Below are 25,816 nucleotides of genomic sequence, written 5' to 3'. Positions count from 1 at the left end.
CAATATTTCCGGTCAGCCTTCGGCTGACCGGAAGACAGTTGGGAGGGGGGGGTTCCTGGTGGTGTTCGACAGTCGGCCTTCGGCCGACTGCCGACACCATACAGTCGTTGACTGGCGACACCGGGACGTGAACCCTCGACACCCACGTCGCAGGCAGGTGACTTACCCACTACACCACGAGGCGGCCCGCCTATACATGATTGGAAGTTATATTTATTCTTTTCATTATCTAAATAAACAATTTGAGAATTGCAAAGAGTGGAATTGAACTCATTCCTGATTTGAACTTGAGTCCACCTGAAGTTCTGACCCATTGTCTTTGCCACTGGACCACAGTGACTTCTGAAATGATGTGATTGGAAGTTATATCTATCCTTTTCATTACCTCAATAAACAATTTGAGAATTGCAAAGAGTGGAATTGAACTCATTCCTGATTTGAACTTGAGTCCACCTGAATTTCTGACCCATTGTCTTTGCCACTGGACCACAGTGACTTCAATATACTTATATCAGCCTTAAACATAAATTATAATACAAAATATAGCACTGAATCAACTTACAAACAAATTCAACTTATTAACAATCGCTCGGAACCAATTGCGTTCGTAAGTAGGGGAGCGTCTGTACTTATTAAAGCCTCCATTTAGTCTTTGGTGAAATCCTAAGACTTGGATAAGACTGCACATTATTTTTTTGGAAAACAAGTCAAAAATGATTTAGCCAATGATGTCGAAACGACACAGAGATGATTAAAAATCCAGGTGATGAGTACACTCATCCATTGAATGTCGCTGCCATTGTGATCTAATCCATCGGTGCCCTAAAGTGGCCATTCGTAACATAACAAAAGGACACTTTCACTTCCCTACTGCGACTGTAAAGAAGAAAGGATTAATGACTCAATCACAAAGTTTGCTAAATCAGATAAGTGCCACTTTGTGACCTACTGGATTTTTTTTAAACTGTCGCTAGCCCAAACAAGGCTGCTGCTCATGTTCAATGTTGATTTCAGTCAAGCTATTATTGCAAACTGTGCCAAAATAAAGCGTGGACAGATTTAGTTTACGGCTCATCTGTGAAGGTATGACACAAATATGGCTGCTGCTTCAGTTTTTCAGACACTTAAATTAAATCATTACAACAAAGCTGTTTTTTTTTTTAAAGCTTGACTGATTCTAAGCCAAACAGAGCATTTACCTGAAGTCTTATTTTGAATTAATTGTCAAGCTTGACAGGCTCATCTGCACATTCTGGGTTTTGCACTTGATGGCAACTTGTGTTGTCCTTTTTTTTCTAATTTATTCCAGTGTTTCAGCACAACACTTGATCTGTAAGGCCTGGTTTTATACAATTTTCCTTAACAGAATGTGTACAGTTTTGGTTATTGTGTTTATATCAAAATGAACTTTATGACAGCATTGATTGCCAACGGTACACTCGTTCGACTGGAACAGTTTTAATGAAATAAAGTTATCAATCTGATTCTGCCATGAAATGTTTGTCACACGTACAATCATTCACAACACAGCACATTAGATAAACGTCATTTAATTTAAAAAAAACTATTAGGCGAAATGTACAACAGCTGCCAATTTTACACCACAGCCGCAATAGAATAGTCCCCGTCTTAATACATTACATTATGTAAAACCCCTTTGGACTTTAACTGAAATTAATAGAATGAAATGGGGGTTTTGTTTGTGTCATGAACTGGGGGAAGATAGAAAGGCAGGCTCACATTTGAACTTGAAATAAATTATTTGTGGAGTAGCCTCCACTTTGTTTCATAAGTTAGCAAGTTTGAAATTTTTTTTAAACATGTTAGCATAATAGCTTTTCATTGTGCACGCAAATGAAATCTTTTTGGTTTGGAGCAAATCATTTCCTGTAGAAACAGAACTAAAAAAAGCTTCTCATGAAGTTAAGACTAGTAAAAACAAACCTAGTTTCTCCCTTTTGAGTTTAAACTGGAGAACTAAATATCATTTACTGTATTGTACTGTTCTAAATTAGCAAGAAAGGTAAAAGAGACGCCGGATCGGTTCGAAAAAGTACGAGAAAAGCAAGTAGCGACATGATCAGTACATGCCTCGATGGCCGCTGCTCCGAGAGCCTCGTCCCGAGTTTCCGTAATAACCTCCTCGACCTAGAAAATGCAGAGAATGGCATTACCTTTTTTTTTTCCTTTCAAAGAAGCAACATGTTCGTTGACGACGGCGTACTCATTTCGGCTCCGCTGGCCGTCGAGTTGAGAAAGAGCTCGATGTAGCGGTGTTCTAAAAGCGGAAAAAAACCCTGAATGAATAACAAGTTTTCTTCATCAACGCAACTTTGCCGTCGTAAAAGAGCAAACGTACGCATGTGGTTCTTGTCTTTGGACATGGCGGCCACGGCGTCCTCGTGGGAGCGGAACTCCACGTCGGCTTCGCCCGTCAGCTTACCGTTGTGAGCGACGTCGATGTGGACTCTCATCGGACTCAAAGGGGAGAAAAACTGCAATGGGGGAAGTCGCTGTCACAAAAAGGAAAAAAAAAAAAAAGTCTGGCCATTTTGCAGGCCGCCTTCTGACCTTGGCGATGTCCATCTCGCTGGTGCGGAACGGCAAGCCCCTCATGTGGACAAAATGGCCACCGCCGTTGTAACTTGAACCTCCGTCACCGTGACGACCATAGCTGTGGCCTGGGGACAAAGACAAAAACGTTTACCGATCCCGTTTTGGGCCAATGAACGTCGGTTCGTTGACCCCCGGGGGAGGGGGCGCAGTGGCCTACCTCTGGACCCTCGTTCTTCTCGTATGCGCTCGTCAAACAGGCAGTTCCCGAAATCGTAGTCGTTTAAGCCGTCGTAGCCCTCGTAACCGTGCGCGTAACCTTGGTAGGGCACGGTCGGGCTCGTTAGGGCGAAAAGCAAGCGTGACGTTATGAGTGACCGCTCGCTGACTCACCCCTCCCGTAGCCCCCCACGCTCCTCATGGAGTCCACCAGCGAAGCGCAGCGACTGGTACCCGAGGAAAAGTAACCTCCCCGGGGCCCCTCCATGACGGGCCGGTCGTAGGGGCCCGGCCTCTGGCCCCCGATCGCCCGCCGGGGCTCGTCGTAGTAGGATCGGATCTCCACGCGGCTGCTCTTGAAGATCTCTATGTACCTGGCGAAGAGAGCGGTCAGCGAGGGGGGGGACGTGGCAGAGGCGGCGGCTAGCCTCGGCCGCCTCGTGTGCACACAGAGATACACACAGAAAAGACAGATGGCCTAATCATGGAGAAAAAAGATATCTTTAAAGTCACCTGGGACTGGTCCAAGTGGTTTTACAAGCCTATAAAGCAAAACTAACAGGAAAATTCTATGAGCTGAACACACATTGCTAACAACTGCTAGACATTTTCATTGTATCAAAGCCCCAGTTACACATAATTATTGTAGCAGACCCACCCCTTATTGCTTAAAGAACTGAATAAAAGAATCCCAGCCCAGCCCAACCCAGTTGAGCCCCATCCCGTCCCCTTCTGGTCCGTCCCACCTGTGCCCTATTCTTTCCTTGTGTTTCCCCCGAGCCTTTTCTGCTATCTCCTTCGAGGCAAACTGCACGAAGGCTTCCCCTGTGCTCCTCCCCTGGTAGTCCACTGGCAGAGTAATCCCATTGGGCACGATTCTCAACCCTTCAACCCAAGCAAACAAATACGTAAGTGGGCAGGTAGGGAGACAACAGCCGCCGGACGGAGCTTTCGCCCGGAGCGCCCCGATTGGCGCTGCGCACATAGTCAACATGACTTGTATTCAAATCGAGCATCTGAAATGAGCATGTTGGGTGAATTTATTTATTTTTTAGAGAGGGGAGGATGGCACCGCCACTGGCCTGGGATCAGCAAACGGCAACTTTTGCGACCAGGACCAATCCACGATTTTTCCTCAAATGTCCACAATATAAAGGCTTTGTAATTCTAACTGAATGGAATATTTCTGGGGTCCATCAGGGTTCAATCCCAAGCCCCTTGAGGTTTACCGAACTAGAACACCTTGGATGGTTACCCGGATAAGAGCTGACCCCAGACCAGTGTGCGTCTGTGTGTGTGTCAGTCCATTCCCCAGACCTGAGCAAACTGTCTATTGTCGTACATAAACATTCTGTTTTTGTTCAACAACATAGCATCATGTTATAACAAGGTCAACAAACAAGAACAGACATTGACACTTGTATGCAAAATAAAAAATACTGCCAATAAAAACTTCTAACTTAGCGACGCTTGCGCGCTAAATAGGTTTGCTCGACTAGAATGACTTTTGGCTTCAGTTTTGTCAATATACGTACGCGTACGAAGAGTTGTAAAGGCACATGTGTTATGCCGACATACCTGAGAAGAATTGAACAATTTCCTCTTTACTGCAACCGAAGGGCAAGCCTCGCAGTCTCAGCATGCAGCCGTTGGAGCTGTCGTAGTCCGCCGGCCCGCTCCGTTTCAGCACCCAGTCCATCTCGCTACGGTTGGACTTGAACACTAACGACGACACGCGACAGACGGGAAACGCTTTCGCCGCCGTCGATGGCAATGGCTGGCCGGCCCGAGCCCAAATGGTCGGTGGAGATGGGAACGCCCGGCTATTTCTTACCCTCGATGTAGCGGTGTCCCATGTATTTGCGATCTTTGCCGAGGGCCTTCTTGAAATCCTCCGACGTTTTGAGTTCGATAAAGGCCTCGCCGCTGGGCCGGCCTTCTCTCGAGTAGGTGAAACACACGCCGTTCACTTTGCCCACGATATCACAGTCTGAACACAACACAAACTACATGGTTACACAACCTGAATAGTACATTTCTCAGTGCATATAGACTGACTGGTACACTGGTTCTCACCTGAGAAGAAAGTGGCCACTTCCGTCTGGGTGCAAGTCCAAGGAAGGCCTCTGATCCGGACTACGTACCCTTCTTCGCTGGAAGACATCTTCACTAGAAGTGAAAGGCGAAAAATCATTGTTAAAAAAGCAATTCAGTTTAAGTCAAGCCGCCTTTGACAACTACAGACGTCTAATTCATTTAAACGAGAAGACGATCCAGTTTGACATACGTTCATTCGCCCCTCCCATTCGTTCTCTAGCCCCGCCCAGCAAAATTGGATCGAACGTCTGGCACCGACAACGGCATGCTTTGAGTTTAATTAGCATTTTTGTTCACGCTCATGCAATCCATGTGCTTCAATAAATCTAAAGAAACCAAGCAAGCAAAAATCGACCTTACTAAATGTTGACTGGCTTTTTGTGTGAATTCCGACTTCCCAGCAACAAGTTCCTATGGAAACCTTAACAATTCCAAGCAAACTAAACTCAAATTGACGGCGTCGATTTTTCTCTGACGTTGTACAGACAGCCTTCCTTAAATACCAAGCGATACGTCATGCGAATAGTTGATTATTTGTCTTTGACGACCCACGAATACGTTCGGAGTCAGCCGGCACGCAATTAGATGCGATGCTAGTGCGTTAGCTTGATAGCGTTAGCCATTAGCTTCGGCTTACGCAGCGGTCAAATGAACGCCGCTCGTTTATGCCTTTTAATGTCGCAAATGCATCATTATTGCGCATCGTAATGTGTCCCTGTAGAGGAATGTCGACAAGCGCCCGCTTAGGAAGAAATTGTCTCACCAATGTTTGCTAAGGCCCCGGTTCCTCGCATCGGGTGCTAGCGAGCCTCAGTCTAACTTGATATTTCCTAGACTACACTGATCACTCTAAACACGCGAGACTAACGCTCTCGCGTGACTGAAACGACCACGCCAGTAACATTTCACTGAGATAGTATTATATTTAGACTAGATTTCCGATGCACGCCGTGAGCCAACAGAGACGAGTGTCGTCACTTCTCGGCCATTTTAAACTGCGTAAGATTCAACGAATTTTCAAACAGCTTGGTTTTTAATACATGTCAGATATGCAGTCCATTAATTTAATGCAAATCGGTGCTGTTCATTTCATATTCATGGAAGGAAACCCTAAAACATTTTTAAGTAGCCAGGATGTTCTTTGTACATGTAACAATTCTGACAGCCCGGGTCAAAGTCCAGAAAATACTTTTTTTTTTTTAAATACCTCCATTTACAATGGAGATTCCCATGTTTGTGGTCGATGCCTTCACTAATTTACCATTTAACGGGAATCCAGCAGCTGTTTGTCTATTAAAACAGGTAGGTAACATTCGTATAAAATAATAATAGTGCATCTATTTTTTAAGTGTGTTAGAAAGATCAAGCCAAACTGATTCCAAATTCAACAGATGCTAGAAAACATGAACTGTTATTGCATACATCCATTTTTTTACAGACATCAAATCCATTTGACCTGGAATGACCTTTAGCAATCATGTTTTACTGGGGGGGCTGGAACAAGATGCCCTCGCAGTTAAAAGGGATTGGACGTCTGTCAACGGCACCCAATGACTTAATGTAATATATGAAATACTTTTTTTAATGTCAGGAGCTGAGTGATGAAGTCTATCAGAATATCGCCGCAGAGATGAATTTGTCAGAAACTGTTTTCATCACTACGATCAATCCTTGGGAGGATTTCACTAAGGGTCAGATCTTGAGTTATGACCCAAAAAATAGGGGATTTCTTTAACCCCAGAGGCGCTATCAATATTTTTTTCTCATTTTTAATTTTTGCTCAGATTCACGGTTCCACTTGCGTTGGTTCACGCCGACCACGGAGGTCAATCTGTGTGGTCACGCAACTCTGGCCTCTGCTGCTGTGCTCTTCAAACACCAGAGTAAATAAAATCATAACACCCCCCCTCCCCTGATTTTTTGGCATTTTTTACTTTTTTTTTCAAGAATAAATGTTTCAATGTTTTATGTTAGTTTTTGTTTCTTCAATATCTTAGAAAATGTGAATTCTGCTGTGGTGTTTGAGACTCGGAGTGGCGACCTGACTGTTGTCCCGCGAGGGGAGTTTCTGGTCATGGATTTTCCTCTCAACCCACCCACCAAGCAGGTAACACTGGGGAACAAAGAAAAATAACAAGTGAAATGATACAGTAATGCGAGTATAAGTCGCAACTTTGGCCAAACCATATACAAAAAATGCAACTTATAGTCCGTAAAATACGATTCTTAATACTTAAAACCAGTTTTTATAATTTATTTGACAGGCTTCTTTCGGGTGGCATGCACAAGATTTACCTTTAACCAAAATTGTCCATACTGATAATATGCTAAGAATTATTTCAAATTGAGGATTGATTGATTTCTTAAAGCAGTTGCTAACGTATTTCTTTTCTGGACTTTATAGAGTCCAGATGATTTCAAAACCTTGATCAAGGTGGGTGAAACAAACATCTCGTGGTGAAGGCCAGTCTTTTTCATTCCAAGTATTCACGTGAATTCTCTTTCAGGCTGCGGTCGGAAAGCATTCGGTGCAGGATGTGTATTACAGCTCCACCACTAAAAAACTACTTCTCCGACTATCTGACAGCTGTTATAGGTTCCATCCACACACAATGCAAACCCATTCTGTAGAATCCATATATTTTTTTTAAGTGGCTAAACATAACTTCCTAATGAGTTTTATACTAACAAATACATTTCATATGTTAGGGTAAAGCAGCTAAATAGCCTATTTTCTCCAGGTCAGTGCTCACCAGTCTGCAAGTCAACCCCGAAGCGTTACTAAACAGTGAAAAGAGCGGACAAGTCAAAGGCCTAATAATCACCGTGAAAGGTATTAATATTATTATTTTTTTTATACATGACTTTTTCACTGCCAATGACGGCAATAGGCGTCCAATCCATTTTGACCTTGGGGGGCTAGAAGCAAGTGATTGCTCAGTTCAATAGCTGAATTCATTGTTACAATCTCATTTCACACTAAAATATAGAATGAGATAATGTGTTGCTGCAATTTTGGCATGTTACATCAATGAAACTAATTTGAACTGTCATTTCTTAAGGATTTTTTTTCTTTAAAAGCATAACTTAATCATCTTTTTTGCCCATATTCATGCACATATGCTTGACTTTAGGATCTCCAGACCACCAGTCGGGATATGACTTTTATTCCAGATATTTTGCCCCTTGGAACGGAATTCCAGAAGATCCCGTCACTGGTTAGGATTCTTAATACGACTGCGCTCTGTGGTTGCCATGACATCCGATTTGTAAAAATGAAATGACACCTGTTTTTGAACTTGCAGGATCTGCACACACCGTTCTGGGCAGCTACTGGTCTGAAGAACTAGGGAAAAAGAAAATGAAAGGTTAGAAAAGTCATTTTCTCTGGTCATTTTTTCCCCCCACATATCTAAGCCATAATCACCTCACTGTGTTGATCATTTTCTTCCCTCCCCATCCTGATACTTCATGTAGCATTCCAGTGTTCCAGGAGAGGAGGAGAGCTGGAGCTTGAAGTGAGAGAAGATGGAAGAATCAACATTGCGGGAAAAAGTGTCACCGTTCTGCAGGGAACAATGACATTGTAGACAATATACAGCAATCTGGATCGACAGCCTTTTTATGGAATGGAATTGTGGCAGATTTGTGATATCTGCTAATACAGCATTCTGTTTCCACTATATTTTGTGTGAATATCCTTAAAAATTTGCCTGATAATTATCCTTTTTTTGCCAAATTTCCTCACAAGACATGTAGAATTTTCGTTTAAAGTGAGCCTCAACCATAAATCATTGACATCAGATGATACAAAAAAATGCATCATAGTCACTACACCGCATGTTATAACTATGGTTGTAACAACACATTAATCTGGATCAACATTGAACGGTTAAGCCCCAGGTGTCTAATTTTTGACAGTTTTGTAAAATAAAAAAAAAGTGGTTGTCTTATATCTGTCGCATTGCACTGTCCACAGAAAACACCAGTCTGAGGTGTTTTAAATTATTAGCTTTATTGGTCACTTAAAAAAAGAAAAGTAAAATTTTAAAAAACTGATCACAGGAGAATCATGGGTAAGGCCTTGTGTGCTGCCGGAGGGAGCTGGACGATGTGAAATTTGGTTAAGGAGATGACGATTTTAAAGAAAATAAAGGGCCCGTTGCAAGACGGAAACACTCAAAAAGAGCCTCATTTCTTTTGTTAGTTGGCCAGACTAGCAACACGAGAAAGGATATCATGTTCTCTTGCTCCAGATGACCCAGTAGTTTGGCCACGGGTGTGTAACGTCTGAGACTGCAGGCGGAGCCCACCATGAGGAGTTTGTGTTTGGCCCTGGTGACGGCCACATTCAGGCGACGCCAGTCCTTCAACAGCTCTCCTAACTGAGAGGCAAGAAAGTTTTCAGCTCGCAATACCGACCGACAGCATCCGGAAGCGTAAATGCCTACTTTTTCTTCTTGGGTGCTACTCCTGACAAAAGAGAGCACGATGACACTTTTGTCCCGTCCTTGGTATTTGTCCACCGTGTTGACCTCCACGCCGCTGAAAGCAGACGAGTGCAGCAGAGCCGAGATGCTCTTCAGTTGCTGTCTGTACGGGGCGATGACGCCGATGTCGCTGGCCTTACAGCCGGCCTGAGGGACGGAAATTAAACCAGGCAGATCCATAACTATTGAATTTGGGCAGTAAAAATAGTCAAATAGAAAAAGGAGGCTTAGATTCACAGTGTTTGTCTTTCCACATAACCATTTCCCCCCCGATAAACTCACTTGAATTTCTTGACAGAAAAAAAACCCAACTAACACGCTGGCCACCATGTCCATTGGTTAATTGTTTCTTTTGCACATTTTGTTGAGAAAAGCAGCCAGCCAGCCACCTACCTCAGTGTTTCCCAACCAGTGTCGTGAGGAAGGGTCAGGTGTGCCGCGGGAAATTGCAAGAAGTCATACAATGTAAGAAAAAATTAATGAATATAATGAGATTAAGATTGAAGGTTTATTATTATTTATTTTTCTTATTTATTTATTTTTATGATTTATTATTATTATTTAATTATTTATTATTATTATTTAATTATTTATTATTATTATTTTATTATTTATTATTATTATATTATTATTATTTACCCCAAGGTTAAAATCAAAACACGATGAACGTTAAATTATACATTATACTATTACAAGATTCAAATTGTGAAACAGTCATTCTGTTGCTTATTTTTCTCTAACATGAAATAGAAGTTATTTTGGTTTCGAGGGCGTCGACTTTTGGCGACGTAAAGTCTCTGAGCACAAATTTTTTTCGCATAATATTAGGAGATTTAAGTAATATTTGTAGAAAAATCATAAAATGGAGTGATTAAAAACATTACATTACTTATTTTTGCATCACTCAGACTGGAAGTTGTTCAAGGTCCGCAGACATCAACTTTTGGTGACATTAGGTCAGTGTGAAAAATTACATTTTGGAATCATTTTGGAGGTTTATGTGATTCCTGCTGATAAAACTTGGATGAGATTTACTACCATTATATAGGCGACATAGTTTTAAATTAAAAGACTTTCAGATGGTGGTGTCCCTTGAGATTTTTTCAATGCAAAAAGTATGCCACAGCTAAAAAAAGGTTGGAAAACACTGACATACAGTGCAATACCGCTAAACGTAGTTGCGATGAAGGGATTAAGAAAATAAAAGGAGAAATTCAGTGGTCTGACCCCGTGCCAACGCGCCGACGTGAACCGAGCCAAATCATCCTGAATGAGCGAAAATCCAATTTTCCCCATTACGCATACCTTCACCAACAGGGACAGAAGGAGGTGGATGATGGCCGCCTCGGTGGGATTGCTGATTCCTCCTTGTACGACTGACTCCAAGGCGGGAACCTAAATTTGTGAGAAATGCGGTCGTAACGCAAAAAAAAAAATTATTAAACTGAACAGTCAATGGCAAACAAATAGTAAGTCTTGCGTACCATTGAGCAGTCCAGGAAGCAAACGGGTTTGCTCGTCAGCAACACGGGCTGAATCCACTCTAGATCGTGTGGCGGTGGCGAGTCGGGGACGAGACCCAGCTCAGACTTGACCGCGGTCAACGAGGGCAGAGAGAGGAGAGCCGACGCCGTCCTCTCCGAGCCGCACTCCAAGCGGCCCTTGTACATTAGGCAGTTGCTCAGGGACATGATCTGCCTGGAAACGGGATGTCGGACGACTAGTTTGTATTTCATTTGTATTTTGTGCGCAAAAGACACCGGAGGCGCCAACTGAACCTGTTCATTCGGTACTGGACGTTGAGGTGAACTACAGCTTCGCTATGACACTCCAGTCGCTTAAACAGACTCTCGTCCATCCCTAATGACCTGTGGAAAAATCAACATTCATATAAACAAGTAAAAGTCACAAATCTGTGTGTGTTTTCCTGCTCAGTAATGCTTAAAAAAGGTTTTTGGTTTGTTCAAATTATTAAAAAAAAACGCTACCTTGCTTCGTGGTTATTCACTATTGGGGGCAGCTGTTGGTGGTCCCCAACGAGGACAAACTTGTCGGCGTAGAAGAGCGGACCCAGACAAATAGGCTGGCTGATCTGCGACGCTTCATCCACGATGCAAAAATCGAAGCGTCTTCTTGTGAAAATGGGATGCTTGATCCCCATGCAAGTGGTTCCCACCACCAGCTAAAAGCGCAATATTAATCACATATTTGGAAAAAGCAATACGAGTGACAGAAATTCAAACCGTTCACCTCTTTGCCGTAAAGCGTCTCTAGTTCCGACACGCTGTTAATTCCATTCTTCCTGATGCTTTCCTCCGTGTACGGCAGGATGTCCGGATGGACCTGCGGAGGGCAAAATAACGTCGGTTTCCGGATTGAAAATTCAAAGGCAAAAGACTTGCCAACCTTCTGTCCTTGACCGAGACGCAGAAAGCCCAGTTTAAAGCGCTTCAGCTTCAGAAGGATGTTGTCGACGGCCGAGTGCGTGTAGCTCGTTAGCAGCACGCTGAAACCGCATGCGTGTAAGATGCGAACCTGGGTGATAATCCATTCATTTTTGATTCATTATGGCATCCCCATTTGGCAGAAATACCCTAACGACGATGCGTCTCGCCACAAAGATTGACTTTGACAGCCCTAACTTTAGTGTATAATCATAAGATGCGGTTACCAAGTTGCAGATGGTGGTGGTTTTGCCTGTGCCGGGCATGCCAACGATCAACGTGTAGTCTTTAGACAACAACACCTTCTTCATGGCCTGCCTCTGAGGCCTGTTAAGACCTGTAAACACGCCCACCGTCACACATTAAAACACGCACCCCTTGATCTATCTCATTGAACAACGATTAGGTGTACGTAATTCCCAGCGCAAACTCATATTGAAGTGAAATAGGAAGACCGAACCAGGAGAAAGAGAAATCCGAACCTTTGAGGATGTTTCCCACCGTCTCTATGGCCTCTCTGCCGATAACTGAACTGAGGAGGGAAATGAAGATGGGCGGGCGATGATCCACGATCAACTCCCTCAGACGATGACTGCACACATTGTCAACATCGGGAGAGACTTTGAGGAAAGAAAAGGGCAAGATTTGCGAAGGAGAGGGTGCGAAATCCTACCCGATTTGGCTGTTTTCCATCAGTCTGGAGAGATTAGTGAAGTGAGTGCTGAGGCCCATCACCCCTTCGTCCGCATCCAGTCGAAACACTTCCTCGCTCCGCTTTGACACATCCCTGCCACACACTGTTATTTGACACAAAGTAGGGTGCAAATAGACAGATTTGTCTTTGTCCAACCTGTCCAAAGTACACGTGATGGATGTCCCGCTGATGTCACACAGGTAGCCCGTCGCCAGGGCAAGAAAGCGACCGCCTTGGTCGCTAAGGACGACACGATCCCCGCTAGCCAGGCCGCAGCCGCTCGATTCGAGCATCTCGTTAACCCGGCGGAATCGATGAAGGAAGACGCCGTCCGAGCGGACGCTAGCGGGACCGATCACGTGCAGGTTCCCAATGCAGGTTCCTTTTTTCTCGCTATTGAAAAGTCAGAAGAAGTTGATTTAAATGGTCAACGTACCAACCTGCCAAATTGATTCTTCCACTTACACACTGTGAATATAATACAGAGATCCAACAGAGATTGAGTCGAGACATTTTTCATTAAATGAACCTTGAAAACAACATCTACGGGATCTGATTGGACGATTTCTCTTCTCGTCACCCCCACGAAAACATTTTCCCATCAAAAAAAATGGACTGATGTTCTTTCCTCCTCTTTTAATCTCACTTGTCTTTCCGACAAACCTTGGAAAATTGGCCTAATGACAAGAACCGCTGAGCATTGCCACCTAGAAGTGGGCAAAGCGGAGGTTATTCATCTTGCCGACCACAAACATCAGCATTCTGACTGGCCGGGTTGTCACTATTTTTTTTTGATTGGCCTGGCTTTAGAAATCTGCTCATTGGTGCAAAGAAGTCATGACGACACAAGCCTTGTTACCTTTCCTCAGGCGTCTGGAGCCACAGGCGCTTCCGACCGTTCCTGGCCTCCATACTCGCGGCCTCCAGACTGCAGAGCAGCAGCCAGTGGGCGAAATACTCCAGGTGCGTGGCGGTCAGGTGACCCGTCTCCTGCCGCAGGAAGTCTTCGCCGATGTCCGCCGACGTGCCTTCCAACACTCTGGTGAAAAGACATTGCAATGGATTGTGGACCGTGGAGCTAGCTAAGTGCTAGCTTTGCTGTTCGAGCTTTGATGGATTTGGTGACAATTGGGAAAAAAGTAACGTGAGGACATTGTTAACAAGAGTACTTCAGTATTTTAATGAAGCGCAACCCAGTATTGTTCAAGCTGCCTTTTAAAAAACATACATTAGCATACGTGCTAGCGCACGGTGTCAAAGTGCCGGCCCGAGGGCCAAATCTGGCCCGCCGCATCATTTTGTGCGGCCCGAGAAAGTAAATCATGAGTGCCGACTTTCTGTTTTAAGATTCAAATGATTATAGATGTACATTACATTTCCTGATTTTCCCCTTTTTAAAAACAATCATTGCAATTTTTTAATACGTTTTTTTCTTTTGTGTTTTTAGTTCAAAAAGCATTTTGTTAAATCTAAAAATAAATTTCCGTTTTCCACTTAAAACAAATATTTTGCTTCCATTTGAAATAAAAACATTTTCCATTACCAAGAAAAAAAAAGCTCAAATAAACATTGCTTTAGATCTATAAAAAATGACTATTTAGGGCTTTTGATCCAGTTCTTTTAATCCATTTTTTTTTTTAATCTAGATATTAGGTCTAAATTGGTCCGGCCCACATGAAATGGCGTTGACGTTAATGCGGCCCGCAAACCAACCCGAGTTTGACACCCTTGTGCTACCGTATCATGTTAACTGATACTGCGTCTTTTAAATACGGTGCGTCTTGTGCTTGTAAAAATACGGTACCTTTCATACAGAGCACAGTTTCTCCTTTGAGGGCAATAGAGACATGTCTTCTTGTCCGTCACCATGTCGGGAAGCCTGGCCAGGAAACTTCCCTCCGCGCCTTTCTGCACGCAATTGTGGAGGTGATGAACCAGCGTGTTCCTCAGTTTCAGCAATTCTAAAGAAGAAGAAAAAACAAAAAAAAATGCAGTATTTTTTTTCCAGCCCCATCTGTCATTTTAATGAGTTTCTAAACATTAGCTGTTCGTTGGAGTGCTACGTACCTCTGCGGTCCATGTGGCTAGCCACGACAGGATGCAAGTTTCCAGTCTTGAGGTAAAGCAGGAAGCCAGCTGCAGGGTTGTAACGCTCCAACGTCATCAGGGTGTACAGAATCACCTGCGGAATGAACACAATTCCAGTTCTTCGCCTGGAGAGTTTCTACATACAGTCATACCTCTACTTACGAATGCCTCTAGGTACGAAATGTTCAGGGTACGCCATTTTTACATGCAAAAGAGTGACTCGCGATACAAAAAAGACCTAAGTTACGAAATCCCCCCAGAAGTAAATGCATTTCCTTATTCGTTATTTTATTTTAAAAATATTGTCACGGATGCATTGATTCTCACTTCTTATAATCATTTTAAGACATTAATAAATCATTACAAAAAATTCTCTAATTTCTGTGTTTCTCACATCTTTCACACAAAATTGGGACACTTTGACCAATTTTAAAGGGTTTAGTTGGCAGTTGTGTTAGGACCGTGGGTCGAATTAGAGAATTTATATATAAAGTACACCTCTACTTACGTAATTTTCAAGTTAAGTTATGAAAAAAGTTCTGGAACCAAGTAATTTTGTAAGTAGAGGTATGACAGTATTTTCTACCAACCTGACTGCGATGTTCTATGGAGTTGGATTCTCGTCCAGTTTTCAACTCCAAAGGGACGGTCATCTCTTCGGAGGATTCGTGGCTGAAATTTCTTCTCCTTTTGATTCGAACCTGCGCAGTCAAGTCGATCTTCCCTTTGAGACCGAATCGCGGCGACCACACATTTTCTTCGATGTCAACCAGCTCAGTCACTGTAGCCGTGGCGGCATCCTGCGTGCCGACCGCGGCCTCCCCAAGGCTAGAGCTGAAGATCAAGAGAGAAATTTTAGAGGCAAACTAAAGATGGTAGTGCTTTTTTGTTAAAAACAATGGCTGCTTGGTCAAAAATAAATACAGTAATCCCTCGAATATCGCGGTTAATGTGGACCAGACATGGTCGCGATAATCAAAAAACGCGAAGTAGGGTCACCACTATTAAAAAAAAGCCTTTAGAGTTTAGACTCTAAACTCTAAAGGCTTTTTTTCTAAACTTTAGAGCAAGGGTGTCAGACACGGGTTGGTTAGCGAGCCGCTTTAACGTCAACTTGATTTCACGTGGGCCGGATCATTTTAGATATATTTAGATTTTTTTTAATAAATGGATTAAAATAACTGGATTAAAAGCCCTGAATATTCAGTTTTTTATAGATCTAAAACAATGTTTATTTTAGCTTTTTTTTAAATATATTTTTAGATTTTACAAAATAATTTTTGAACTAAAAACACGGAAAAAAATTGATTAAAAAGTTACAATTATTGATTTAAAAAGGGGGAAATCAGGAAATTTAATATACATCTATATTCTTCGTTTTAATTTGATCCTAAAACAGATAGTTGGCACTCATCATTTACTTTTTCGGGACACACAAAATGATGTGGCGGGCCAGATTTGGCCCCCGGGCCACCACTTTGACAGATGTGGTTTAGAGTGTAGGACCGACCAATAACACAAAAATGGTGGGGGGGAAGTAGTCACAATTGGACACTAATTCTGTGGCCACTGGAGGTCAGTGTCTACCTTCGCGAGTTGAGTAATAGTACAGAGAGGTTTCAAAAGTCCAAATAATATTAGACAGCATAAAACAGTCCCTACATGGCTGTTATTCACCTATTACGACAGGTCTTGTAACCTATTAACCGCGATAAACGAGGTATTACTGTATGTGAAAAGTGTCAATTGTTTTAGTAATCTTTTGACACTGTAACTAACTAAAACAAAATCATTTATTGCATTGTTTGGAGGGGACATTATTTTTGAGTGCTGTTGTCTCACATTTTAAGGCTGACGGCTTTTGGCGTTGGTGAATCAAGGTATTCCTTTGCCCAGTGCGCTAATGAGGGCAGGTAATTATGAAGCTCCTGCTTCATCTCATCTTGAGAGACGCCCAAACTGTACCTGCACATGAAAAAAAAAGAATTTTAACTTCCACGTCATTTCATGCTTTTGCTGCCCAGTAAGATTAAAAAATAATAATAAAAAACTCCAAACCGTACATGTCCCCAAGGTACTGAGGGCTGTGTAACGCCTCCTCAGCCATGTTGGATAAAGTACCCAAAGAGAAATCTTTAGCTTCGGCAGCTTTCTGGAAGACTCGGTGAACGATGGTGCCGTTCAGCATCTGCTTGGAGCCCCCTTCAAAACTCTAAAACCCAGAGGACACTTGAATCCATTAGTTAACCAATACACTGTAAAAATAAAACTTCCTATTAGTAATGAAGCATTTGAAGTAGACAACTCTCTCTTATGTAATTCAATGGGTGTAATCTAACAAATAACACTTCATGAAATGAGTTAGATTATTTTGCAGGATGAAATTCGTGGGCCATTGTTAGAATTATTAGGTAATATTCTATATGTGTTGTAAGCATTTTTCAATAAGTAGTAAAGCTATAAATCAAGTCAAGGGATGGACTCTTTCCTGCGCAGTTCTCTTCTCAAGGGCAAGGGAAAAGAGACGGACACTTTTCCCAGCAGGACCAAATGAGACTGTTATGTCGGGGCTTCACCAGCAGATTTGAAAATACGGCTTTGTTGACATTATAATACTGCTTTGTTGACATTATAATCCTGCTTGAATGCTTTGTTTTCCTTATAATGAAAATATTATGTACCATTGTTTTGGGGAGATGTCACACCATTTCATTTTGAGACTGTTGTTTTTCCAAACCAGAAGGTGTTATTGTACTGATTACATGAACATGTTTTTCGAATGTCGCGATTAAATACAATGATTCAGTTACTAGAATTTAGAATGCACTGTGGACTAAGACGGTGTCGCATAGCATTTTCCTTGCAAGTGTAACCAGAAATGTTGAGAGATGTTTTTCCTTTTTTAATTAAATATTACTAATAATGATTTAAAAGGTTTGAATCATTATTCTAACAGCCATACTTCAATTTCTATATTAAGTGAATGTATTTTTGTAATTAAACTGTTGCTGTCCAAACTATGCTTAGCATTTGGCCGATTTGCTTGGAATAAAATGTCCCGCACAAGAACCTTGAGTTCAGCCTACATTCTGTTGGGTTTCTAATCTTAAACAGCAGATGTCTCTAGACCAGGGGTGGGCAAACCGGTCCTCGATGGCCGCTGTGGCTGCAGGTTTTTGTCACAACCGATCCAGCAAAGACACTTTAATCAATGAGATTTCTGCAGAAAACAAGAAGGAACGGACTGCAATCCACTGATTGCACTTGTAGGACACCAGATTGGTGAAAAGGTGTCCTCTTCCTGGGTTAGAATGAAAACCTGCACCCACTTTTGCGGCCCTTTGTGGAATAGTTTGCCCACCCCTACTCTAGATTCTTAAAAAGAGCCTCTCCATCAGCTCGGGGTCAAAATCAATGTAGGAAACTGTTGAATTTCAGTAAAAAAATAAAATAAAATTGATCATATATATTGAAATTTGTGGTACATTCTCTTTGTTCTGCAAACATTATTTTTGTAGTGTAAATAGATAAATATATTTTGTACCTTGAAGATATCACCGAGCACTGCTCTCCTCATACAGCGGATGGAGTTGGAGATGCTGGTGCCTGAAACCAGAAAATCTGGTAGTAAAACCAGCAGCCCATGTTCTCGGTCCACCGTCCAGCATCCAGAGTCGTCGTGGCCCTCCAGGTGGATCACGTCGCCGCGGCGAACGGGCGTAGTCTCCCTGAAGAGTCAAAACATTCACTGTCACGTCCAAAAATGAGGGGCTCATTTTTGGTCGACTTTGGCTACCATTCGTCCTTCAGTCGACAAGTCTCGGTGGGTCGCAGAGATCTGAAGTGCGTGATGGTCAGGACTTTTTCATTAGGCCTCTCGTCCACATTTAAAACCCAGTAGCGGTTGTTTGGACCACCACGGAGGATCATGTCATCTGGTAACCTACTGCAAGGAAAAACCAAAACCAGCACAAAACTTCTAAATAGTGTTCGCAAAAATGTTTTTTGCAATAAATACTAGATTTACACCAAACTAAATTGCACAGAATGTTCGGTGCTTACGCGTCCCCAAACAAGAAAATATATTTTTAAATTAATCAAAAAAGGATGTATCTATTGTTTATATTTTTAAAAATAAAAGCTTTTTTAATTTATTTTCCTGCTTTTTTGTCCCGAAAATTAACCAAACTGACATTTTTGTGTACAGTGTCCACTGGTAAATATACTTATATTACAAAAGCGCCAGATTTTTCTTGTTTTGTCTTTACTTCCTTTCTCTCTTTACATCCCAAATAAAACATTATGAACGACCAGTGACAAACTCTCACATAGCAGTCTGAAAAATATTCTCAGATGACCAATCTCTGTGTCCAAGCATCTGAACAGAGTAGGTCTAAAACAAAAAAAAGCGGTCAGGAATGTAGTGTAAACCCAGCATTACCGAGGTTTCTCCTTGAGGACACGAGCTTCGTTGGACTCCATTGGCTCCGTGAACCAACTCTCATCCAAACTGTCTTCCACGGGAAATGCCGACGAGGTGTCATCTGATTTGGAGGAAAATAAAGACCATCGTTAAACTTTGGTTCTGGCTCCAAATTGTTTCAATGGCAGCACGTACCTGCAACTGGCTTCTCCTCAGATGTTGCCCATTTGCGCTCAATTGCTTTGGGATTTTCTTTCCCTCCTGAGTCGGCCTCAACTTCATCTTCATGCGTATTTGCTGAAAATCCATCGTCTGGCGGTCGCACACGGACTCCTGCCCTTTGCCTGTCTGCCTTCTTTGGCTCAATTATCGTGGTAAAAGCAGTCTCCCTTTCCAAGCAGGGTCCTTCGTCGGGACTGCTGTCTAATGCGAAAACTGTTCTTGGTCTCTTTGCTCCGTGGAGCTCTTGGTGAGGATTCAAGAGCCTTTTCAGCGAGCCACAGCTTTCCTTCTCAAGGTCTGACATGACATTGGGCCCTTTGGAGGAAGGACTTTGACAGACGGGGGACAAGTGGACAGCTTTCTGGACCGCAGGTATGTCTCTCCTAGCCTCAGGGCTCTTTTCTTTGTGGCCTTTAGATGGTAACAGTAACATCTGACTGTTTGGGGTCTCGCAAACGATGATGCACTCCGGCGATTCGGGAAGGTTCTCGATATCCCCGAGAATGCTTCGCTTTAAGGGAGAATGCGGTTCGGTGACCAAGACACCTCCATTTTGGAGATGCAGGTCCGTCTTACGTAGCACAGGTTTGCTTAGAGGCAACTTTGGTGGTGAGCACTAAAAGCAAGCAAATTGATTTTATTTGACGTTTATATGAAAAGCTCATTTAACATGGATTTGACCTCTATTGCAGTCAATGGCAGCTAATAAGTTAAAATGCTGCTAATGGTTTTTGTTGTTGTATTCTTTTTTTCTAAAGCTATTGTGGGCTCCAGGCAAAACATTTGTCACATCATTGTTATAGCAAACATGAATCGACCATAACAATTAGCAATAACAATGATAATAAAAATAATAACACAGTGAGCAGTCATTTGTGTAATGTATACAACATTATCACCTTGGTGTCGGTACGAAAGAAGGTGGAGATGTCTCTTTGACCTCCCGGTGTCACCTGAGAGAGAAATTAGAAGATAGGAATGTGTATGTTTTTTTAAATAACTGTACCATGGGAAAGTCAAAGATTAATTTATAGAATAATATTCTATTAACAAGAACAGGCGAGTGACTTGTGACACGTAGACTTTACATTCGAAAGTATGAAAATGATTTGGCATGTCCGAAATGAATGTAAAGTATTAAAGAAAACTCACCTTGGGAATCTTCAGTTTGGTTCGTTTCATATTGATGAAACAAGTAAATAAACAGAAGTTGGCTTCGAGTGAAATAATACGACAAGTGGTAAAGTGAATATTTCTTTGCTAATATTGCTAACATTGGCCGTTTTCGGTGGGCCGAGCAGAATTCTGGACGTTTCCGACGCAATCCAATTTAACAAAACGAAGATTTTAGGTTAGGAATTGTCAGTTTGTGTGTTGGCGCGCCATCTCTAGATTCCCGCAACGGACGTGACGCAATTTTCGACTTCCGGTGACGGAATCGGAACAAGGAATAAATTAAGCATATAAATATTATTACTTTTATTAATCCATCACGATACATTACATATTGTGTAATATTTCACTTTATATGACGTAAATAATTCTTTGCACCCCATAATTAGATTTTTTTTTTTTTTACTTTCGTTATAGCTCGTACGGGTTAATATTTTGAATCTGATTTGATTTTGTCTATGATTTTCGTTTTCGTCATTTTCACTCCACTTTTTTGCCCACCTTCTTCAAATTGTGGACATATTAACTGTACATCTTCCGTACTCGTTTTCCTGATTCAACCATTTAAATAATCCATCATGAGGACAAAGAGGGAACAATTTTTCACATTTATCAACTTCTATTAGTATAATCCACTGCGATTGGGTGGCCACCAATTGGGTGTCCCCCACCTCAGGCTCATAGTTGGGTGGGAAGAGACTCCAACACCCCCCGCGAACGTTGTGAGGATAAGCAGTGCATAAAATAAATGAATAGGATCATCCAATTTAAATCTATTCTTAATTAGATTGGAGAAATACGAGCAAGCCTTTAATGGATAAACTGCGGGTGCCTTTTTTTCTCTGAACATTTTGGCCTACTACACTAAGTTATTTTTGGTGGTCCTGATGAAAGGTAGGTAGTACTCTTTGAGGTGGTCCTTGTCGTATTGATCATTCATTCATATTCAGTATGTGGGAGGAAAACCAGTGTAACTGTACAAAACATGCAAACTCCACCCAAGACGGTCGAACCCGCCTGGGATTGAACCCACGAAAGTCAGAGGTCGGTGCGCTAATCACTCAACCGCCGGGCCACGCGTGTTGATCAAAGTTATCTAAAGACAACACCACCTTGTTCCAGTGGCTGTTGGAATTAACTCCAAAGTCAACCCCTGAATTCAGAGAAGGAATTGGCACAAAAGAGATGAACACAAATACAAGAAAGAACGCGAGAAAGATAATTGGATTCATCCAGACTAATTAGGGCAATTCATTTGGCAATAACAGCTGAATGACTGAAGAGATGCTGTTAATCAACTCCCCAACAAAGAGACATGGTGACATGCTGAGAGCTATTTGTGTCGCTTGTCAAGATTGCCACCTGTTGAAATAACAGAAGGCAACGATTACTACTGCGCGCTAATGATGGGACTGCAGGGTCGGCAAGTTTCTTGAAAACTGATGGAAAAGAAACAGAAAAGTAGGGAAAGCCATGTTCTGCAATGCCACTTTGAAAGCAAAACCATTCTGTGGATGCACAGTATGGTGAATCGGGGAAAGCTGAGCTCGTGATTGGCCAACTCGTTATTTTTGACACATGCTGGACACAAATCAGTCACTGTTAAATGAGAGTGACAAACAGTAACATTTTACTCTCTGTAGGCTAAGCGAGCATTTTTGGTTATTAAAGAAACTTAACCTGATCATCACCTGACATTCGTGGAGTGCTGGAGCCTATCCCAGCTGACTTTGGGCACTAGGTGGGAGACAGCCAGCCAATCGCAAGCCACAAGGAGACGGACAACAAATCATAGCTAGGGGCAATTTAGAGTGCTCAACTAGCCTACCCTGCTGCATGTTTTTGGGATGCGGGAGGAGTACCCAGAAAAAAACCCACACAAGCCCTGGAAGAAGATGCAAACTCCACTCAGTAAGGATTTACCTGGAATCAAACCCACGATCCCAGAACTGTGAGGCCAACGCGCTAACCACTTGTCCACCCGGCCGCCAACATTCTGATTTATCTGCAAATTATTTAAATTGTCCTTTACAGAAAAAAAGAGATAAACTATTGTTAGTAAATTACATTTTTCTTAAAATTGAAAGTGATTTAGATGTGTGGGCGCACTTTGATTGGATTGTATTGTAGCCTACGCTGATTAAATGAAGCAGCAGGGGCAGCAGAAAACGCTGTCTTGCACACCTCCATATTGGACCAAAGAATGGAGATGTGATTGCTTACATGTTGCCTGTATTCCACGGCAAACAAGTTCATCCCGTTGGAGCCGTTGGAGGTTTCGCGGGTGCTCACACTCACACGCTCGGCATCCTTTCTAGCTGAAGGTGTGACTGGAGCTGACTTTTTCTATATGCGCGACTGAACTCCTTGACTCATATACGTTCGCAACGTTGACGCTTGGCTGAAGCTGATAATAAAAGTTGCTAAACTCCGTAGGGGAAAAAAAACATGAACTCTTTGGCACTGAAACCTGACTGCAAATCACGTAAATAATTGAGACAAAGATGGCAGTAAAGCCAATTGCTTATCCCACCAGTGCCAAAACATATAGGTTAAAAAAAATACATTAAAACTATCTGCATTAAAACACTAAAAATGCCCTTATGTATTAGTGTGTGAGCCTGGTTGGCTGGCATAGGCTCCAGCACCCCCTGCTATCCCTCATGAGTGTAAGCGGCAATGTTCCCTCTAAGCTGCGCGCGTGCGCAATTCCGCACTACTCTCGTCTTCTCTGCGCACAGCAAATCATATGGAGCGCACAAAATAATATCCCAATTTATTTTTATTTTTTTTTAGCTGTGAGGCCGACGCGCAAACCACTTATCTGCCGGGCCGCCCATTCATAGATATTAATCATTACATTTTATTATTACTAAATCATTTATGTGTGGTAGACATGTACCTGCTTATGGTAGGTGTGATACTGGTGTGTAACCCATAGCGAGCAATGATGATGTTGCTCACACCGGTACTCAGTGTGCTCAGGGAGGTTGTCTTTCTGCCCAGACAAACAAAAAATTAGAGGGAACATTGGTAAGCGGTACTGAATGTTTTGCGTCCTGCGATTAACATTTGAATAATACACAAATACAGTCATTCTATATCAAACAAACATGTCATGAGATCATAGCTTTAAAAAAAGAGAAAAGAATGTTTAGAATATATTACGTAAGACTTGGGTTACATCTAAAAGGAACATTTTTCTCTTACTCCCAATACTTTCCAATACCAAACCTAATTTAGGTCAAAATTAGAATTTTAACTTCTGGTAAGGCAAGATGGGTTCAGTTTCCACTTACTGAGTGAATGACTGTGATTGGAAGTGTGAATAGAAAATCTGTCTCTCTCTATAGGTGCCTTTTGATTTAGTGCAGGCAGACCTTTCACCCAAAAGTCAGTTGAGATCAGATAGAGCACAAACGAAGCCTTCAACTGAATAATAAAGATCTATTTTAACATGTTGTATAATGAAAAAAGTTCAGTTTGAGACATACGCTAACAAAAAAAACCGAATGGATCTTGATTCATTTGTCACTGTTAAACATGTCATTTTCTGAAAATGTCTGAAAAGAAACACATCAATTTGGAAGCAAGACAATAGCGTACTATTGTAATTATCCATATTAGATTGGGCCAGCCAGCAGCTCATTCTGGAGGAACAGATGGAGCACAATATTACCTTTTGGAAGACAAAATGATCAGCTTGGGTTATTTTGTGTGTGAAGTTTGTACTAATCAACAGGTGGCACTTGGGTTGGTAAATTCGGCGAGTGTTCCAAAATGAAAAATCATCAAAGTATGGAAAAACATCTTAGAATTACTAGCAGTATGATAAAGAGCGAGAGCATATATTCATTAATATTATATTAAAAATACATTTTAGTGCAATTTTAGTGTTGAACTTAATGCAAATCAATTTCTCCAATGGTACTTTACACAAAGTATGTGTTGTGATAAATAGTAAAAGAAAAAAGAAACACCAACAGATGATCTGGGAGAGATCATTCTCCCAGTCGGAACGGATTGTATGTCGAACCCCGTCAAGGGCAGCCAATGAATTTGACCTTGGAATTCACATGAATCAACGGAAACATAAAACCCATCTTTGGCACCGAGATAAAACCCCCTTTTTTGCTGGATGACATTAACAGCAATAATTAAAGCAATTACAAGTAGGGGAGAGCAGGGTGGTTGTCACACTTCAATGTGTCGACTAATAGAAGTCGATGTTGCACAATATCAGTATTGCAATGACCATAATTGGTCCCAGAAAAAAAATCTATATTGCTTTTACTGTAAAGTGACACATCACTTTGAAGGGGTACAACTTTTACTGTTAAAAATATATGGGGTGGGAAGCATTGAGTGCAGTGTACAGTGAATTTGTTTTCTAGCAGCTCTCACTTGTGAACACAACATAAATTTGAATAAAAAATGAGGGGGGAAAAGTTGACAATTGCCATACTCCTTATATTTGAATGTGCAGACCATACTTCTAGGAACCCTTCATTTTACATCACCTGTTAACTCCTTATTTCTCAAGGTTGCATGCCTGTTCATCCTATCTAAGAACGTTAGCAGAGGTTAAATGGAGTGACAATAGACAATAATATCCAAGTCGAAAACAAAGCTGAGAGTTATCTTTTTCTGATTGGTTAGCAGTCCATTAACGTGTGCCCGTCCTCCATGAGGTGTGGCGGATTTCGATTTTCCAGATGTCCGTTTTCTGATAAGATAAGGGAGCTTCTTGCTTCCTCCTTTGGGCTATTCTTTTAACAAGGGCCTTTTGTGTTCCTTTATCTCCATCTGTTTTATGACTGCTCACAACCTGACACTTTTTACTGGATATATTTTGGTGTTTTCTTTTTCACTATTAATGCTGTTTTAAATATGAATTCCCTTCAGTCTGCATCACTGAGCTTCAGACAGTGACTTGATCTTGCTCACTGTCTTGATATTTATTTCTGGGTTCCATTTAATTGTGTCCTGAAAACAAATGATTTCAGTCACTGATAATGTAGTGGTTATTTCGGCTGGCTTTGGTGCAGGTAGCCTGAGATCGATATCCACTCAGTGGGGATTTGATTGTGTGTCCGATTGGCGACCAATTTAGGGCGCAGTCTGCTTTTTGTGTAGATAACACTTCTTTTTTTTTTTTTAGGTTTAAATTTTTCAAGCAGTTGTTCCTCTTCAATTTTAAACTGCATTTTCTGGTAATTTTGTATGTAGTTTGTTGAAATTTGAATGATAGGATGCTAAAATTCCCTACATTCTGGAATGAAACCAATTAAATTGGGCACCAAACTTTTTCAAAATGATTAAGTAGATTCTCACACTATGCAGTTTAAATGGTTTGAACTTTAAACTGATGCGTACAGATAAATTTTCTCATTTAAAGTTAATGTAATTATTC

At 41.8% G+C, this 25,816-nt stretch overlaps 3 protein-coding genes across 4 annotated transcripts; 1 reads left to right on the top strand and 2 right to left on the bottom strand.

Moving 5' to 3' along the window:
* Positions 1-1,442: 1,442 nt before the first annotated feature.
* On the bottom strand, positions 1,443-5,802 carry hnrnph3 (heterogeneous nuclear ribonucleoprotein H3 (2H9)). 2 transcript variants are annotated; one of them, XM_077624598.1, is made up of 11 exons: positions 5,633-5,802; positions 4,849-4,941; positions 4,607-4,762; positions 4,351-4,494; positions 3,519-3,657; positions 2,947-3,146; positions 2,774-2,872; positions 2,572-2,681; positions 2,360-2,495; positions 2,225-2,278; positions 1,443-2,148 (listed from the first exon to the last, which is right to left on the bottom strand). In XM_077624598.1, exons 1-11 carry the CDS (start codon positions 5,661-5,663, stop codon positions 2,081-2,083), a joined length of 1,230 nt encoding a protein of 409 aa, XP_077480724.1. In that variant the 5' UTR covers positions 5,664-5,802; the 3' UTR covers positions 1,443-2,080. The 2 variants fall into 2 exon arrangements, with proteins under 2 accessions (XP_077480724.1, XP_077480733.1); XM_077624607.1 differs by having other exon boundaries at positions 4,849-4,936; positions 5,633-5,750.
* pbld (phenazine biosynthesis like protein domain containing) lies at positions 5,329-8,552 on the top strand. The gene is made up of 10 exons (XM_077624613.1): positions 5,329-6,171; positions 6,461-6,560; positions 6,654-6,752; positions 6,867-6,976; positions 7,274-7,303; positions 7,377-7,465; positions 7,611-7,702; positions 8,004-8,087; positions 8,175-8,237; positions 8,347-8,552. The coding sequence occupies exons 1-10, from the start codon at positions 6,088-6,090 to the stop codon at positions 8,457-8,459; spliced, it is 864 nt and encodes a 287-aa protein (XP_077480739.1). The 5' UTR covers positions 5,329-6,087; the 3' UTR covers positions 8,460-8,552.
* Positions 8,553-8,872: 320 nt separating this feature from the next.
* dna2 (DNA replication helicase/nuclease 2) lies at positions 8,873-20,646 on the bottom strand. Its single transcript, XM_077624627.1, has 25 exons — positions 20,383-20,646; positions 20,130-20,183; positions 19,204-19,846; positions 19,027-19,129; positions 18,382-18,531; positions 18,130-18,313; positions 16,649-16,797; positions 16,428-16,550; positions 15,176-15,419; positions 14,565-14,679; positions 14,302-14,458; positions 13,357-13,536; positions 12,654-12,890; positions 12,477-12,590; positions 12,286-12,395; positions 12,031-12,140; positions 11,766-11,894; positions 11,610-11,702; positions 11,348-11,541; positions 11,138-11,227; positions 10,844-11,057; positions 10,665-10,754; positions 9,321-9,506; positions 9,108-9,254; positions 8,873-8,982 (listed from the first exon to the last, which is right to left on the bottom strand). The coding sequence occupies exons 1-25, from the start codon at positions 20,410-20,412 to the stop codon at positions 8,929-8,931; spliced, it is 3,900 nt and encodes a 1,299-aa protein (XP_077480753.1). The 5' UTR covers positions 20,413-20,646; the 3' UTR covers positions 8,873-8,928.
* Positions 20,647-25,816: the final 5,170 nt, after the last annotated feature.

Source organism: Stigmatopora argus, chromosome 2 (assembly GCF_051989625.1).
Source record: "Stigmatopora argus isolate UIUO_Sarg chromosome 2, RoL_Sarg_1.0, whole genome shotgun sequence".
NCBI classification, from domain to species: domain Eukaryota; kingdom Metazoa; phylum Chordata; class Actinopteri; order Syngnathiformes; family Syngnathidae; genus Stigmatopora; species Stigmatopora argus.
Note: the sequence above shows the minus strand (reverse complement) of the source record. Positions and strands in the feature narration are given on the sequence as shown.